Source organism: Kogia breviceps, chromosome 19 (genome assembly GCF_026419965.1).
Source record: "Kogia breviceps isolate mKogBre1 chromosome 19, mKogBre1 haplotype 1, whole genome shotgun sequence".
Taxonomy (NCBI): domain Eukaryota; kingdom Metazoa; phylum Chordata; class Mammalia; order Artiodactyla; family Physeteridae; genus Kogia; species Kogia breviceps.
Genome location: NC_081328.1, coordinates 50,953,604 through 50,967,931, shown reverse-complemented (window position 1 = coordinate 50,967,931; position 14,328 = coordinate 50,953,604). Strand labels below are relative to the sequence as shown.

General features: G+C 61.2%; 1 protein-coding gene across 1 annotated transcript in view; it reads left to right on the top strand.

Moving 5' to 3' along the window:
• Positions 1-14,328, top strand: part of MYO15B (myosin XVB) — a 32,770-nt gene that overhangs the window by 14,493 nt on the left and 3,949 nt on the right. Inside the window, 32 exon segments of the mRNA XM_059049000.2 lie at positions 2,272-2,365; positions 3,030-3,086; positions 3,395-3,452; positions 3,635-3,765; positions 5,023-5,118; positions 5,207-5,442; positions 5,527-5,705; positions 5,920-5,992; positions 6,475-6,636; positions 6,880-6,980; positions 7,078-7,148; positions 7,241-7,325; positions 7,533-7,631; positions 7,780-7,901; positions 8,000-8,224; positions 8,432-8,510; positions 8,681-8,785; positions 8,862-9,117; positions 9,211-9,301; positions 9,393-9,612; positions 10,065-10,177; positions 10,402-10,461; positions 11,026-11,101; positions 11,235-11,353; positions 11,547-11,665; positions 11,738-11,879; positions 12,112-12,223; positions 12,334-12,488; positions 12,920-13,065; positions 13,234-13,297; positions 13,388-13,460; positions 13,859-13,935. Of these exon segments, the coding sequence (XP_058904983.1) occupies positions 2,272-2,365; positions 3,030-3,086; positions 3,395-3,452; positions 3,635-3,765; positions 5,023-5,118; positions 5,207-5,442; positions 5,527-5,705; positions 5,920-5,992; positions 6,475-6,636; positions 6,880-6,980; positions 7,078-7,148; positions 7,241-7,325; positions 7,533-7,631; positions 7,780-7,901; positions 8,000-8,224; positions 8,432-8,510; positions 8,681-8,785; positions 8,862-9,117; positions 9,211-9,301; positions 9,393-9,612; positions 10,065-10,177; positions 10,402-10,461; positions 11,026-11,101; positions 11,235-11,353; positions 11,547-11,665; positions 11,738-11,879; positions 12,112-12,223; positions 12,334-12,488; positions 12,920-13,065; positions 13,234-13,297; positions 13,388-13,460; positions 13,859-13,935 (3,796 nt within the window).

Here is a 14,328-nt window from a genome sequence, read left to right as displayed (position 1 = left end):
TGTGAAGGTTCCAATTTCTCTGCATCCTTACCAATACTTGTTATTTTCTGTTTTTTAAATTATAGCCATCCTAGTGGGTGTGAGGTGGTATTTCATCGTGGTTTTGGTTTGCATTTCTTTAATGACTAATGATGTTGAGCCTCTTTTCATGTACTTCTTGGCCATTTGTGTATCTCTTTGGAGAAATGTCTATTCAAGTCCTCTGCCTGCTTTTTTTTTTCTTTTGGAATTTATTTATTTATTTTTGGCTGCGTTGGGTCTTTGTTGCTGCGCGCAGGCTTTCTCTAGTTGCAGCGAGCGGGGGCTGCTCTTCGTTGCGGTGCGCGGGCTTCTCATTGCGGTGGCTTCTCGTTGCAGAGCACGGGCTCTAGGTGCGTGGGCTTCAGTAGTTGTGGCACACGGGCTCAGTAGTTGTGGCACACGGTCTCAGTAGTTATGGCCTGTGGGCTCTAGAGCGCAGGCTCAGTAGTTGTGACGCACAGGCTTAGTTGCTCTGCAGCATGTGGGATCTTCCCGGACCAGGGCTCGAACCCTTGTCCCCTGCGTTGGCAGGTGGATTCTTAACCACTGTGCCACCAAGGAAGTCTCCCTCTGCCTGCTTTTTAATTGGGTTGTTTTTTTTCTCATTGAGTTGTGGGAGTTCTTTATATGTTCTGGATATTAAACCTTTATCAAATATGTGATTTGCAAGTAGTCTCCCTTAACGTGGGTTGTCTTTTCATTCTCTTAAATTAAAATTTTTTAAATTTTTTATTTATTTGATTTATTATTCATTTTTGGATGCATTGGGTCTTCGTTGCTGCACATGGGCTTTCTCTAGTTGCGGCAAGTGGGGGCTACTCTTCGTTGTGGTGCGCGGGCTTCTCATTGTGGTGGCTTGTTGTGTTGTGGAGCACGGGCTCTAGGCGTGCGGGCTTCAGTGGTTTTGGCACGTGGGCTCAGTAGTTGTGGCTCGTGGGCTCTAGAGCGCAGGCTCAGTAGTTGTGGTACACGGGCTTAGTTGTTCTGCGGCATTTGGGATCTTCCCGGACCAGGGCTCGAACCCATGTCCCCTGCATTGGCAGGTGGATTCCCAACCACTGCGCCACCAGGGAAGCCCTCTTTTCATTCTCTGGATAGTGTCTTTTCACAAAAGCTGTAGATTTATTTATTTTTTTATTGAAGTATAGTGAATTACAACGTTTCAGGTGTACAGCAAAATGATTCAGTTACAAAAACATACATACATACATATATATTTATTCTTTTTCAGATTCTTTTCCATTATAGGTAATTACAAGATATTAAATATAGTTCCCTGTGCTATGCAGTAGATCCTTGTTGTTTATCTATGTTATGTCTAGTAGTATATATAGATTTATTTTTAAATATCATGCTCAGAGCTCTTTCATTGAGGAGTCTGGTCTTTCTTACATCTGGAAAATTCTCAAAGATATTGTCTCTTCTGGGATCTCCTATTAGACTTCCAGCGAACGTTATATTTTCATTTTTTAGAAGTTCTGCTTAAATAATATACCAGACTATTCCAAACACACCTTTTAATTCATTTCATCTTATTGTGGGGCAGACATTACAATAGTTCTCATTTTAGAGATGATGAAAATAAAACACAGAGAGGTAAAGTAGGGACTTCCCTGGCGGTCTAGTGGTTAGGACTCAGGGCTTTCACTGCCAGGGCCGGGTTGGATCCCTGGTCGGGGAACTCAGATTCCACATGCCATGCGGCGTGGCTGAAAAACAAAAGTAAAAAAAAACCCAGAGAGGGCTTCCCTGGTGTCGCAGTGGTTGAGAGTCCGCCTGCCGATGCGGGGGACGCGGGTTCGCGCCCCGGTCCGGGAGGATCCCACGTGCCGCGGAGCGGCTGGGCCCGTGAGCCGTGGCCGCTGAGCCTGCGCGTCCGGAGCCTGTGCTCCGCAACGGGAGAGGTCACAGCAGTGAGAGGCCCGCGTACCGCAAAAAAACAAAAAACAACAACAAACCCCCCCAAAAAACCCAGAGAGGTAAAGTAACTTATCCAAGACCGCAGTGACTAAACAGTAGGGGAACGAGCCCGGGTGGTCGGCTCCAGAGTCCCAGATCTTGATCCCTTGGGCACAACAGCATCTCAGTTTACCTGCTGGTCTTTCAAAGTGTCATGTCCTTTCCCTGTTGCTTCCCGTAGGCAGCCGGGGGCTTCACCGGGGTCCGATTTTACATTCATGTCTTGCCTTGAAGGATTCAGGTAGCGGGTGTGAGTCTGGACTCCTCACCAACCCCCTTCCTGGCCTCCAGGAAGTGGTACCTCCGGCGGCGGGCAGCTCTGGGGCAGCTGAGCACCGTCCAGCCGGCGGGCCGGCACCGGCTCTGGAGACAGCGGAGAGGGCCGGTGAGCGCGTGGATGGGTCCTGCCGCGGGAAGCTCAGGGGAGAAGCCAGGAAGCCTTGCCGGCCACGCTGGCCGAGTCCTTACAGCGTCCACCCCCCAAGTGCAGCCGCACAAGGACCGAGGCCTCGGAGACCATTGCTGGTGGAGCTCCTTCCGTCCCCCTCTGCCTGGCCAGGGTAGCCTGCGGTGTCCAGGAGCTTGTCGCCTTCCTCGATGTCTGCCCACTGCCAGGGCCTGACTCTCCCCCGCTGGCTGGGGGTGCCTCCCATTCCCTCTAGGCCTCCCTTGGACTGTTCCCCTCTTGCCCAGTGACTCCAATCTGAGGGCCATAAAGCAGCTCAAAGGTCAATGCCCACATACTGCCCCCCCTCTCTGGCCCCTCCCTGGCTGGACTTTGTCCCCTGGGACCATTCCTTCCCTTCTTCCCTCCTCTTCCTGGTGCCTTGGCAGACGGGCAGAGACAGCCACAGCGCTAAGGCTAGTGAGGGCTCTGGAGGCAGACAGCTGGCCCCCTGGGTCTGCACCTCTTCCTCCACTGGTGTGGGGTCCTCCTGGGAGGAAGAGGGGGCAGCTGAACTGCTGAGCGAGGGAGGGGCCTCCAGGGAGCTCCTGGTGACACCTCACGGCGGGGGGGTCATCATCTCCTCCTGCATCTCCCCCAACAGCTTGGGCATTGGTGCAGCTGGCACAGCGTCGGGGCCTCCAAGAAGGGGCCAAGCATGGTAGGTGGCCTGGAAGCTGGAGGGTGTCTGCTGGTTTGTGAGCCTGGTGAACCTGGCCTGGCTTGAGGGGGAGCGTGGGGTCCCAGGGGTGCCGAGATGGGTCCTGTCCCTCGGGCCCATCCATTGTGCTCCCAAGAAGAGGCCTGGGGTGCCCTTGGTTTCCCTCTGAGGGCTTTATTTGTTTGAGTGTCTGAGACTAGAAGCCTTGGTCTTTGGAGGGGGGAAGCTTACAGCCCTGGGGGTGAGGAGGGCCCCTGGGTACCTATGCCCCTTCCCTTAGTTCCTGGTCAATTGCTCCTCCCTGCTAGGAGCTGGGGCGCTTGGAGATCCCAGCTGAGCTGGCTGTCATGCTGAAGACAGTGGAAGGTGAGTCCCGATGGGCGGGGCCTCAGTCCCTGTGGTCCCTCCCTCTGATGCTCTGGGTCCCCCCAGCTCACTGCCCGGCTCCCTCTGCACTGGAGCTGGGGGCTGATGCTGAGAGGTGGAGGTGGCGCCAGAGCCAGGCACCTTACCTGGGCGTTTCTGGGCTGCCGCCTATGTCATCCCAGGCCGTCAGCACACCCTGGCCGAGAGCATCACCGAGGCCATGCCCCCGGAAGTTCCCGCACGGCCCAGCCTGACCCTCCCACCCGACATCGACCAATTCCCCTTCTCCAGCTTCATCTCCATCGGCTTTCAGGTGGGCCCCCAGGCCTCAGCTGTGCACGGCTGATGCCCACGTCTCCCCAGACGTTAGCCCCCGTCAGGCGGAAGCTGTGTCTGTCCTTCTGTCTCCAGTCCCCTCCTCCCTCTCCTGTTGCGGGGCTGCGGATGCAACTGCGTTGCTCGGAAAATCCGTTGAACTTAAACGTGTAGCTGGTTACTTACCTGCAGTGCCACACCTTTGTTCCGCCTGCGGCACCGCCCTGCCATTGAAGCCATGTCGTTAAAGCATGTTGAATGACAAGGCAATGTGTCCAGGCTACAGCGCTGGCAACAAAAGCAGGATTCAAAACTGCACGTAGAGTATGATCCCCATTTTGTTAACAGGGAGGGTGGGGGCGTGACGTGCGTACCTACTCGTAGAAAGTAAGACTAGAAAGAAGCGAAAACGTTAACTGTGGTTCTATCTGGCGGTGGAATGTTAATGGTGGTTTTTATTCTTCATCCTTTTCCATGTTTTCTGAGTTTTCTGCATGCATGAGCTTTAGTTTTCTAATCAGAAGGAGTGATTGAGAGTTTTTTTAAAAAATATTTATTTATTTATTTGGCTGTGCCGGCTCTTAGCTGTGGCACACGGGATCTTCGCTGCCCGTGCAGGATCTTTAGTTGCGGCATGCGGGACCTTTTTTAGTTGCGGCACGCATGCGGGATCTAGTTCCCTGACCAGGGATCAAACCCGGGCCCCCTGCATTGGGAGCGTGGACTTTTAACCGCTGGACCACCAGGGAAGTCCCAAGATGTATTTTTCTTTCTTTTTTAAAAAAATTTATTTATTTATGGCTGCATTGGGTCTCTGTTGCTGCAACGTGGCTTTCTTTAGTTGCGGCGAACGGGGGCTACTCTTTGTTGCGGTGCGCGGGCTTCTCATTATGGTGGCTTCTCTTGTTGCGGAGCGCGGGCTCTAGGCGCACGGGCTTCAGTAGTTGTGGCACACAGGTAGTAGGCTCTAGAGCACAGGCTCAGTAGTTGTGACGCATGGGCTTAGTTGCTCCGTGGCACGTGGGATCTTCCGGACCAGGGCTCGAACCCGTGTCTCCTACACCGGCAGGCGGATTCTTAACCGCTGCGTCACCAGGGAAGCCCCCCCGAGATGTATTTTTAAGATGGTTTTCCTCACCGGCCCCTCTTCCTCTCGCAGGGTGCGCGCTCCCTTGGGGCTCCCCCGGGGCTGTGTCTGGCAGGTCAGCACGCACCAGCCCCTGCTCAGGCGCCGCGTCGCCCTCCTTCCTTGCAGGAGCCATCCCTGCCCAGACCTGGGCAGCTGCTGACCAAACCCCTGACCCGGCTGGGTGGCGAGGACCCTCAGCATGCCCTGGATATCAACAAGGTGGTGCGTGACACACCGGGGAGGGGCCGGGCGGGCCCGTGCAAGGGGTGCTGGCCCGCACGTCCTGCCTCCCCTCGCTCTGTGTCCGCAGCTGCTGCGGTTCCTGGGGGACGGCTCCCTGGAGCCCTGGCAGGAGCAGACCATGGGCCGGTACCTGGTGCGGCAGGGGCAGTGCCGGCCGGGGCTGCGCAACGAGCTCTTGAGCCAGCTCGTGGCCCAGCTCTGGCACAACCCAGACGAGCAGCAGAGCCAGCGCGGCTGGGCCCTCCTGGCCGTCCTGCTCAGCGCCTTCCCCCCGGCGTCCACCCTGCAGAAGCCGCTGCTCAAGTAAGGGGCCCGGCAGCCGGGGGCCCCGCGGGTGTGCTCAGCAGGCCGCCGCATACCCACGGCAGCCCTGTGCTGTACCCGCAGATTTGTGTCCGACCATGCCCCCAGGGGCATGGCAGCACTGTGCCAGCACAAGCTGCTGGGAGCCCTAGAGCAGACTCAGGGGGTCCCTGGGTCCGAGCGGGCCTACCCAGCCACCCAGCTCGAGTGGACGGCCGGATGGAGGCGGGGCCGCATGGCGCTGGATGTCTTCACCTTCACCGGTGACGCCTGCCTCCTCTCGGGCCCCCCCAGGCCCACAGTGGGGCCTGCCCGGCACTCTCGCCCTCCCTCGACCCCCTTCCCGCCTCAGCCCTCCCGATGTCACCCTGACCTCCCTGCTCTCCTGCTTTCGGAACCGCCACGGGACCGTAGCCCCTTCCCTTCCGGGTGGCCTCTGCTGTCCCTCACTCTTGCCCCTGCCCCTCGTCCCCGCAGAGGAGTGCTACTCGACCGAGGTGGAGTCCTGGACCACAGGGGAGCAGCTCGCAGGGTGGATTCTGCAGAGCAGGTGTGCGGGGCCCGGGATGGGCGAGAGTAGCCCGTGCTGGCCGTTGTCCCGTCTGCCTCCTGGTTCTCCTCATGCTTCCAGCCCGCCCTCCCCGCCAAGCACCTCCTGCGGCTGCTCCTGCAGGCCCAAGGCCAAAGCCTGCCCCCCGGGGGTCGGGGTAGGTGGGCAGGGTCCAGACAGTAGATTCAAGACGGAGAGCAAGTAGAGAGTATACCTGCTAGATCTGGTCCAGATTCTCATCAAATCGAAGTGAATAAATGCAGGAGAGCCAATGTAGAAGTAGAGGGCTGTGAGTTGCAGGTAAAGTAGAGGGCTGTGAGTTGCAGATAAGGTAGAGGGCTGTGAGTTGCACTGGAGCCTCAGCCAGGTTCCTGTCCCCTTCCATAACCCCCTCCCCCCAGCCCACCCTCAGGTCCTTGTCCCTTCCGGATGGTCGTCCGCCTGGCTGACCACCCTCTGCTACGTGCCCTTGTCTCACCCAGAGGCCTGGATCCGCCCCCGCGTGGCTGGTCAGTGTCACTGCGCTCTAGGGACTCCTGGCAGGACTTGGCTGGCTGCGACTTCGTGTTGGACCTGATCGGCCAGACCGAGGACCTGGGGGACCCGGCCGGTCCCCACAGCTACCCAATCGCCCCCCGTGGCTTGTAGGTGCCACCCACAGCACCCCTGGCCTGCTCCCGTCCCTATCCTGTCGTAGGTGACCCCCTCAGCCACCCTGTCATCCACGGGGGTTCACAGGTGCTGCCACAGGCCCAGCCCGTCCGCCCGCCCCCAAGCCTCCGCCCACCGCAGGGGGATGACCCCCTACGGCAGCTTCTACACCTTGCCTCAACCTGGGAACCCCCCGGCCAGGGCACCTCCTCAGCTGGGCCCACTATCTCCTGCAGAGTCGAGGACATCCCCCCAGCCCCTGGCATCCAGGCCCCCTCACTGCCCCCAGGTCTCCCTCCAGGCCCAGCCCTAACTCTGCCCAGCAGGGCTCACACAGGTAAGGCTGGGAGTGGGCACACTGAGGTCAGCAGAGTGCTGGGAATGGGGGTGCCAGAAGCCCCCCGCCCCCCGCCGCTGACAGTAACCCCCCACAGGTGAGTCCCGGACCTCAGCGAGTCTGGATGGCTTCCTGGACCACCTCTTCTCCCCATGCCTCAGCGTGAGTGTCCTGCACACAGACCCCACCCCACTGCTGCCCCTCCATCCCTCGGAGAGCTCTAGCTCTGACCTTGGGACCCGTGACTTTTGTCCCTTCAGGATCTGGAGCAAGGCGGGGCTCTGAGTGGCCGCATGAAGGGAGGGGGCGCCATGGGGCCCATGCAGCAAGGCAGCTATCCCGTGGGTGAGTGCGGGGCTGAGCCCCCATCCAGAGCCTCCCTGCCCAGCAACACGGGCAGCCATGGCCTGAGATCCCCACGCAGCTGCAGTCAGAGCTCCGGCCAGCACCCTGGCGGCCCGTACTCTTCTCTTTGCCTGGGGCTAAAGGGAGGCTGTCTGTGGGCCCAGGTAGGGACCGACCTGGTGTGTGTGTGGGGGGCTGTTCCCTCAGTGTACTCAGGGATGATGCAGATGCCCGGATACCAGCCAGCCATGATGCCTGCACCCATGCCCGTGATGCCAGCAATGGGGGCGGTCCCCGCCATGCCAGGTAAGGCTGGACTATAGTCACTGGGTCCCTTCTCAGGTCGGGACTGGAGAAGGGAGGGTGTTGCCTGGGGCCTAGACGGCACAGTGGGCAGAGGGCTGGGAGCTGAGCCGTGGCGCTCGTCCGCGCTGCCTGCCTGCCGTCCTCGCAGCCGTGGTGGTGCAGCCGCAGCCGCAGCCGCAGCCGCAGCCGCAGCCCCTGCTTCCCAGCGTGGATGCGAGTCAGCTGGCAGTCCAGCAGCAGAACTTCATCAACCAGCAGGCACTGATCCTGGTGAGGATGGGCAGGGCCCGCAGATCGCCTCGTGGGTACAGATCTGTGGGGCGAGGCCAGGCCAGCTCTTACCTGGCACACCACCCTTCCCCCGTCAGGCCCGGCAGATGACCACCCAGGCCATGACCTTGTCCCTGGAGCAGCAGGCAAAGCAGCACCAGAGCCAGCCCCTGGAGCATCACGCCCAGGCCCAGGCCCAGGCCCAGGCCCCTGGAGCCACCTCCCTGACTCTACCCCCAGCCATCAGCCCCAAGCCCAGGAAGACACCCACCCCCCAGAAGGAGCCAGAGCGTGACCTGGAACTGGTAGGTGCCTGCCTGAGGGTGAGGAGCCAAGGCCAGGCAGGTGGCAAGGCCGGGGTGGGGCAGCAGGCTCCAAGGCCACAGAAGTGGGAGACATGGGGTGGGGGGGTGCAGGAAGATGCAGAAAAGATGCTGCCAGGCCCCAGCCCCACGGATCCAAGTGGGTTTGCTCTGTGAGTAGCAACTTGTCTGGCAGGGCTGCTCCTTCTCTTTCCCTTCCTGCCACAGGAGACCTCACAGGAGGCTGAGGACAGGCCCCGGCAGCCCAAGAGCTTCCAGCAGAAACGGGACTATTTCCAGAAGTTGGGTGAGGGCCCTTGGGGTGGCAATCCCGCACACAAACTCAGCCACCGCCCCAGCCTGGCCAGGGGACGGCGGGGTGCTCTCTATTCCTCTAGGTCAGTGTGGCCTGTCCAGGAGCCCAGATGGGTGGGTCAGGTGGAGAGTAATAGAGTGAGCTATCTGGGGCATTTACAGGGCAGCAACAGATCAAGGTGAAGACGATGAGGCCTCCGGCCAAGGTGAAGATCCCCCAGGGGGAGAAGCAGGAGGAGAAGCCGGAAGAAGAGGAACAGAGAGCAGGTGGTGGGGGGAGGGGGGAGGGCCAGGCTTTGTGGTTCTGCACAGGGTCTCACATCTTTCCTCTCTTTCTGGTCAGTGCTGTCACCTCCTCCTCCCCTGGTAGTGAAGAAGCCACTGACACGAGGTGGGGCCAAAGCTGCACAGGTGGCTGAGGCTGAGCCAGCCACAGAGGCGGGGCCTGGCGGTGGTCGCCAGCTGGCTGAGGGCAGAGCCGTGGTGCGTAGCTCGGACCCTGAGCCCCGGCAGGCAGAGCCCAGCAAGGAGATCCGCAACATCATCCGCATATACCAGAGCCGCCCAGGCCCTGTGCCCATGCCCGTGCAGCCACCCAGGTGCACCCCAGCGGCGGCGGGGAGGGGGAGGACAGCTGGCGCTGCCCGCTGCCAGAGTCACCTTGTGGACTCCTGACCTCTTCCTTCTCTCAGGAAGCCCCCCCAAATCTTCCTGAAGAAAAACAACCCTAAGGATGAGGCTCTGGCTAAGCTGGGCATCAGTGGTGCCTCCTCGCTGCCCTCGGTGAGGCTCCGCTCCAGAGCCCTCCTGAGGCTCCCCCGGGGTAAACCTGGCCGCTAGTCACAGCCTGGGTGTATTCTCTGTGCTTCGCCAGACGCTGTCCTCCAGCCCAGGGAACGGCTCCCCACCAGCTATGGCCCCTCGACCCAAGGGCCGGCCATGGCTTGTGCCCTCCAACTCCATCAAGGAGAAGCAGGGGCCCCTTCAAGAGCTGTTTGGCCAGAACCCACCCACTGCCCAGAGACCCCCGCCTCCGCCAGCACCTCCACTGCCTCCACCCTGGAACCCAGCAGCCCCTCCAGCTGAGCCCCACGGTAAGAAACCCCACATCCCTGGGCGGTGGGCTTTGTGGGGGGCAGGGGCGGGATCCCCAAGGGCCTCTCAGCGCTCAAAGGCGAGGTCAGCTGCTCGTGCTGCCGGACTTTGAAGCCGTGGGTGAGGAGCCCCAGCTTCCGCGTTCCTGCAGGGGGCAGGGCCCGGGCACCCCTGGGGCCTGTGTGGCACAGAGGGACCGTCACGGGGCGTGGGCCTCATCAGGAATTTAGTGACCCCGCTGACGAGGGCCCACGCACGTCAGGGACAGCGGGGAACGTGGGAGGCTGGAGACGGGACGGAGCGGGGGGGGGGGGGGGGCGGAGGCAGCAGAGGTGGACTGAGCTGGGCCACGTGGGGCCCTAGTGGGCCGAGGGCCTTCTCTCCCCGTACCCGCATCATTCCGGCTTGGACAGCTCCTCGCCTGATGCCCTTCGGCCCCTCCATCCGCCAGGCTTTGTGGAGCCCATGGGGGACCAGGGGATCTCCACCCAGCTGCTCGTGCCCTCGGGCAGCGTGTGCTTCTCCTACGCCAGCGCCCCCTGGAGGTTGTTCCTGCGCAAGGAGGTGGGCGCGAGGGCGGGCCGCAGCCTGGCCTCTCTGGGTGGGGGAAGGGGCGCTGGCTGTAGGGGCGCCAGCTTGGGGCCCCAGCATCTCCTCTCCACACACAGACACTGGGGGCTGCTTCCCCAGCCCCACCTCCTCCAGCCCGGGAGGCAGAGGTGCGGCGGGAGAGGGGCTGGCGGGGGCACCGTGCCGGCTCACTCTCACTCGCCCCTGCCCTCATCCAGGTGTTCTACCCCCGGGAGAACTTCAGCCACCCCTACTGCCTCAGGCTCCTCTGTGAGCAGGTGAGAGCCCAGCCCACCTGGCACGTGTACAGACAGACCGCCCCCACCCCAGGAAGGAGAACAGCCCCACTTGCGGGACAGGACGCTTGTGTTTTTCAAGCCCCGCCTTCATTTATTTAATCCTCACATCCCTCAGAATAAAGACCATTTTTGACTTACGATGAGGATTAAAAATAAAGCATATACAGCACCCAACATAGGCCTGGCACACAGCAGGTGGCTCGCTGGTGCTTGTCCCTTTGCCACCTCTAGATGCTTCCGGATGCTTGTGGCTGTTCTCCCTAGTTCTACGGTAGCTGCCCCCCTCCCCCTGCCCCAAGTCCTGTTCCTTCAGGGAAGCTTATCTCAGCTGACGGAGGAGCAGCGGCCCAACTAGTGCCGGCAGCTTGTGGGAGGCAGGTGGGAGCTCCAGGTGGACGTGGCCCTGGGCTTGGAAGACGAGGCATCCCTCCCTGCTCCACCCACGTGCTTATGGGGCTCTCCAGCTTTTCCTCCACGCATGGCTGCTTCTGGGGTGGGCTGTGGCCCCAGGACCTGGTGGTGACCGCCTGGCTTTGCCCCCAGATCCTGAGGGACACCTTCGCAGAGTCCTGCATCCGGATCTCCCAGGACGAGAGGCATAGGATGAAAGACCTGCTGCGTAGGGTCCAGGGACCCTGGAGTCAGGGAGCCGGAGCGCTGGGGGTTGGGCCTGCCCAGAGGGAGGGAGTAGACTCTGGGGTCCCCCCTGGGAGGGAGCCTGAGGACAGCCTGGGACCGTTTCTGCCTAACAGGAGACCTGGAGGTGGGCCTGGACTCCCTGGACACAGCTGAGGACAGTGTCAAGAAGCGCATCGTGGTGGCCGCCAGGGACAACTGGGCCAATTACTTCTCCCGCATCTTCCCCGTTTCGGTCAGTGAGGCTGGGGATGGCAGTGCCCAAGGCTGGAGGCCAGCTTGGCCTTCTGCAGCAGGATGAGAGCTGGGGGTGGCCTGGGCCCCAGTGGAACCGACGAAGAACAGCACTGGCCTGAGCAGCCCCAGGGTGTCTTGGACGGTGGCGGGGAGCCGGGAGCCTGTCCGTGAGCCAGCCACCTTCCGGGCAGGGCGAAGGCGGCAGCGACGTGCAGCTGCTGGCTGTGTCCCACCGGGGGCTGAGACTGCTCAAGGTGACCCAAGGCCTCAGCTTCCACCCTGACCAGCTGAAGACTCTCTGCTCGTACAGGTGAGCCGGGGCTGGGGTGGGGCGTGGGCCGGAGAGAGACGGCCCCCAGCTCACGCCCCACCCTTTGTACAGCTTTGCTGAGGTGCTGGGCGTAGAGTGCCTGGCTGGCTCCACCCTGGAGCTGTCACTGAAGAGTGAACAGCTGGTGTTGCACACAGTCCAGGCGGGAGCCATCAAGGCCATGGTTGAGCTGCTCCTGAGTGAGCTCAAGAAGGCAAGTGCGGGCCAGCAGGGCACTGTGCGGGGGGCCTTCGGCACCGCTGTGTCGTACCCCATCTGGTTTGCCTGGACTCGGGGGCCGTCACCCAAGCTCTTTCAAGCTGCCTGGGGTGGGGATGGAATTTGGGGGCACTTGGTGGATGGAGAGTGATGCCAACAGGGTGGTGCAGGTGGGACGGGCAGGACAGAGTCAGAAGCAGGCTGGTCACTCACCCGCCCGCCTGCAGGACTCTGGCTACGTCATTGCCCTGCGAAGCTACCTCACTGGCGACCACAGCCTCCTCAGCTTCCAACGGGGGGACCTCATCAAGCTGTTGCCGGTGGCCACTCTGGAGCCAGGTATCCCCGGGGCAAGCAGGGCAGCTGGCACCCGGCAGGCAGACGAGGCGGAGCCTCCAGGGGCAGAGGGGCCAGGAGGGTGAGGCACCATCCCTGGATGTTTCCCCCAGGCTGGCAGTTTGGCTCCACCGGGGGCCGTTCCGGACTCTTTCCTGCTGACATAGTGCAGCCGACTGCTGCTCCAGACTCTTCCTTCTTGCTGGAGCAGAGGAGCGGACGGCACAAGAGTCAGCTGCAGCACGGAGAGGGGGATAAGGCGTCGGAGGTGAGAAGGCAGGAGAGGCCGAGGCGAGGCCTAACTAAGAGTCGAGGAAAGGGCTCGACTGCCCCAGAGCGGTGGAGGGCCACCCCGTGCCTGGTGGGCAGCACTTGGTCTGATGCCGCCTCTCTGTCCTGTCTCCCCAGCAGAGCTGAGCTCCCTGCGGGCAAGGGCTGGGCTGTCTGCCTCTTGCGTGGCCCTCGTGGTAGCTAGTTCAGCGCCACCTGGAGGATGCTCAATAAACAGCTCTTGACTTTTCTGGCTTCTGGTGGTGTGCTCACTGCAGCTGCTCTGCCTGCTTCTCTCGGGTCGGGTCCGGTCGGGTCCGGTCGGGCTGGGTTGGGCCGGGCCGGGCTGGGCTGGGCTGGGGGCTTGGGCAGGGCCACTGGACAGGCCAGGGGACACTCTGGTGGCACTAGGTCTCCTGTGCTCCTAAGTTCCCCACCCACCCCTGGAGCCAGGCACACAGTGACAACTTGGCCACCAGCCTGTCCCCGTCTGTGGCCTTCGTCACCCTGCCCACGAACTCCGACTACACCATGCAGGAATTTGCCCTGCGCTACTTCCGGAAGCCCCAGACCCTGTGAGTGCCCTGGGCCCGCCCCATGCCTGCCCATTCTCAGGGTCCTTGAAATGGGACACTCCCTGCTCAGAGCCACCGGGCCAGGGCTCTTAGCACCCTCCCTACCCAGCCTGGGATGGGGGTGGGAGGGCTACGCAAGGAGGGCTGTCCTCCCCTCTGCGCCCTCAGGCTGGTCCAGACAGCTGAAGCTGCCGAGAGGAAGGCCATGGCCAGCCTGGTGCAGTACAGCAAGGTAAGAGGGACGGTGGCGAGGAGCCGGGACAGCAGACCTGCCTTCTGGCCCCCATGGCCCCAGACCCACAGCCAACCTCTTTGGCCGCAGGCTCCCATCCAGGCATCACTCATCAGTGTCAGTGACGAGGACGTGAACAGGCGGGCTGTGGGAAGCTTCCAGGGTAAGTAGCCACGGTGTCCTGGGTCGCCATGTCTGCAGTGCCTGGAACCCAGGCACCTGGTTGCCTTCTCTCCTTGAGTTCGCCGACTCGGGAAAGCCCACTGGTGGCTCCTATACCACATGGCCCTCACCCACTTCTACTCATGCCCAAGGGGCTGTGGGTTGTTTGGAGTCTGGGCTGGAAGGCAGCGGTGGGTCCAGCTTGCTATGCGCTTGGTGTAGCCCTGGGTGGCCACCGAATCTCTCTTGAACCCTGTCTCCTCATCAGTACAGCTGAGACTGCCGCTCTGCCTAGCTCACACGCATTCCGAGCAAGGCATGAGATGGCCCTGCATAGCGACAGCATGAGCCAGGGCCAGGCCCCCAGCCCAGCTCACTGTGTTTTCATCCTGCCCGCAGCTCTGATGCAGTTTATGGGGGACCAGTCCAAGCCTCGGGGCAAGAACGACCTGGATCTCCTCTATGAGATGCTGAAGGTAGGAAAGTGAGCTGGAAGCTGTGGGGAGTCAGTGAGCCCTGAGGGCCCCTTCTTGTTCTCCTGCCTGGGCCTCCATGGGACCCCCTATTCCCTGGTCACTATGCATTCAAAGCATCCAAAATTAGTTATCGAGCACCTACGTGCTGGGGGCAGGGCAGTGAACCAAGCAGGCCAAGTCCCTGCAGAGCTTACAGCCTGGTTAGAGGAGACACTCAGTAAACCTTGATGCAACGTGTCCAGGGCAGAGTGCTGTGTGGAGAGTGATAAAGCGGGGGAGGGACTGCTACAGTGCAGAAAACTTGGTGACAAGGTGACCCTGGAGCAGAGACCTGAAGGAGGCCAGGGAGTGAGGCACGTATGCATGGGGGCAGGGCATGGGGGCAGGCATGCA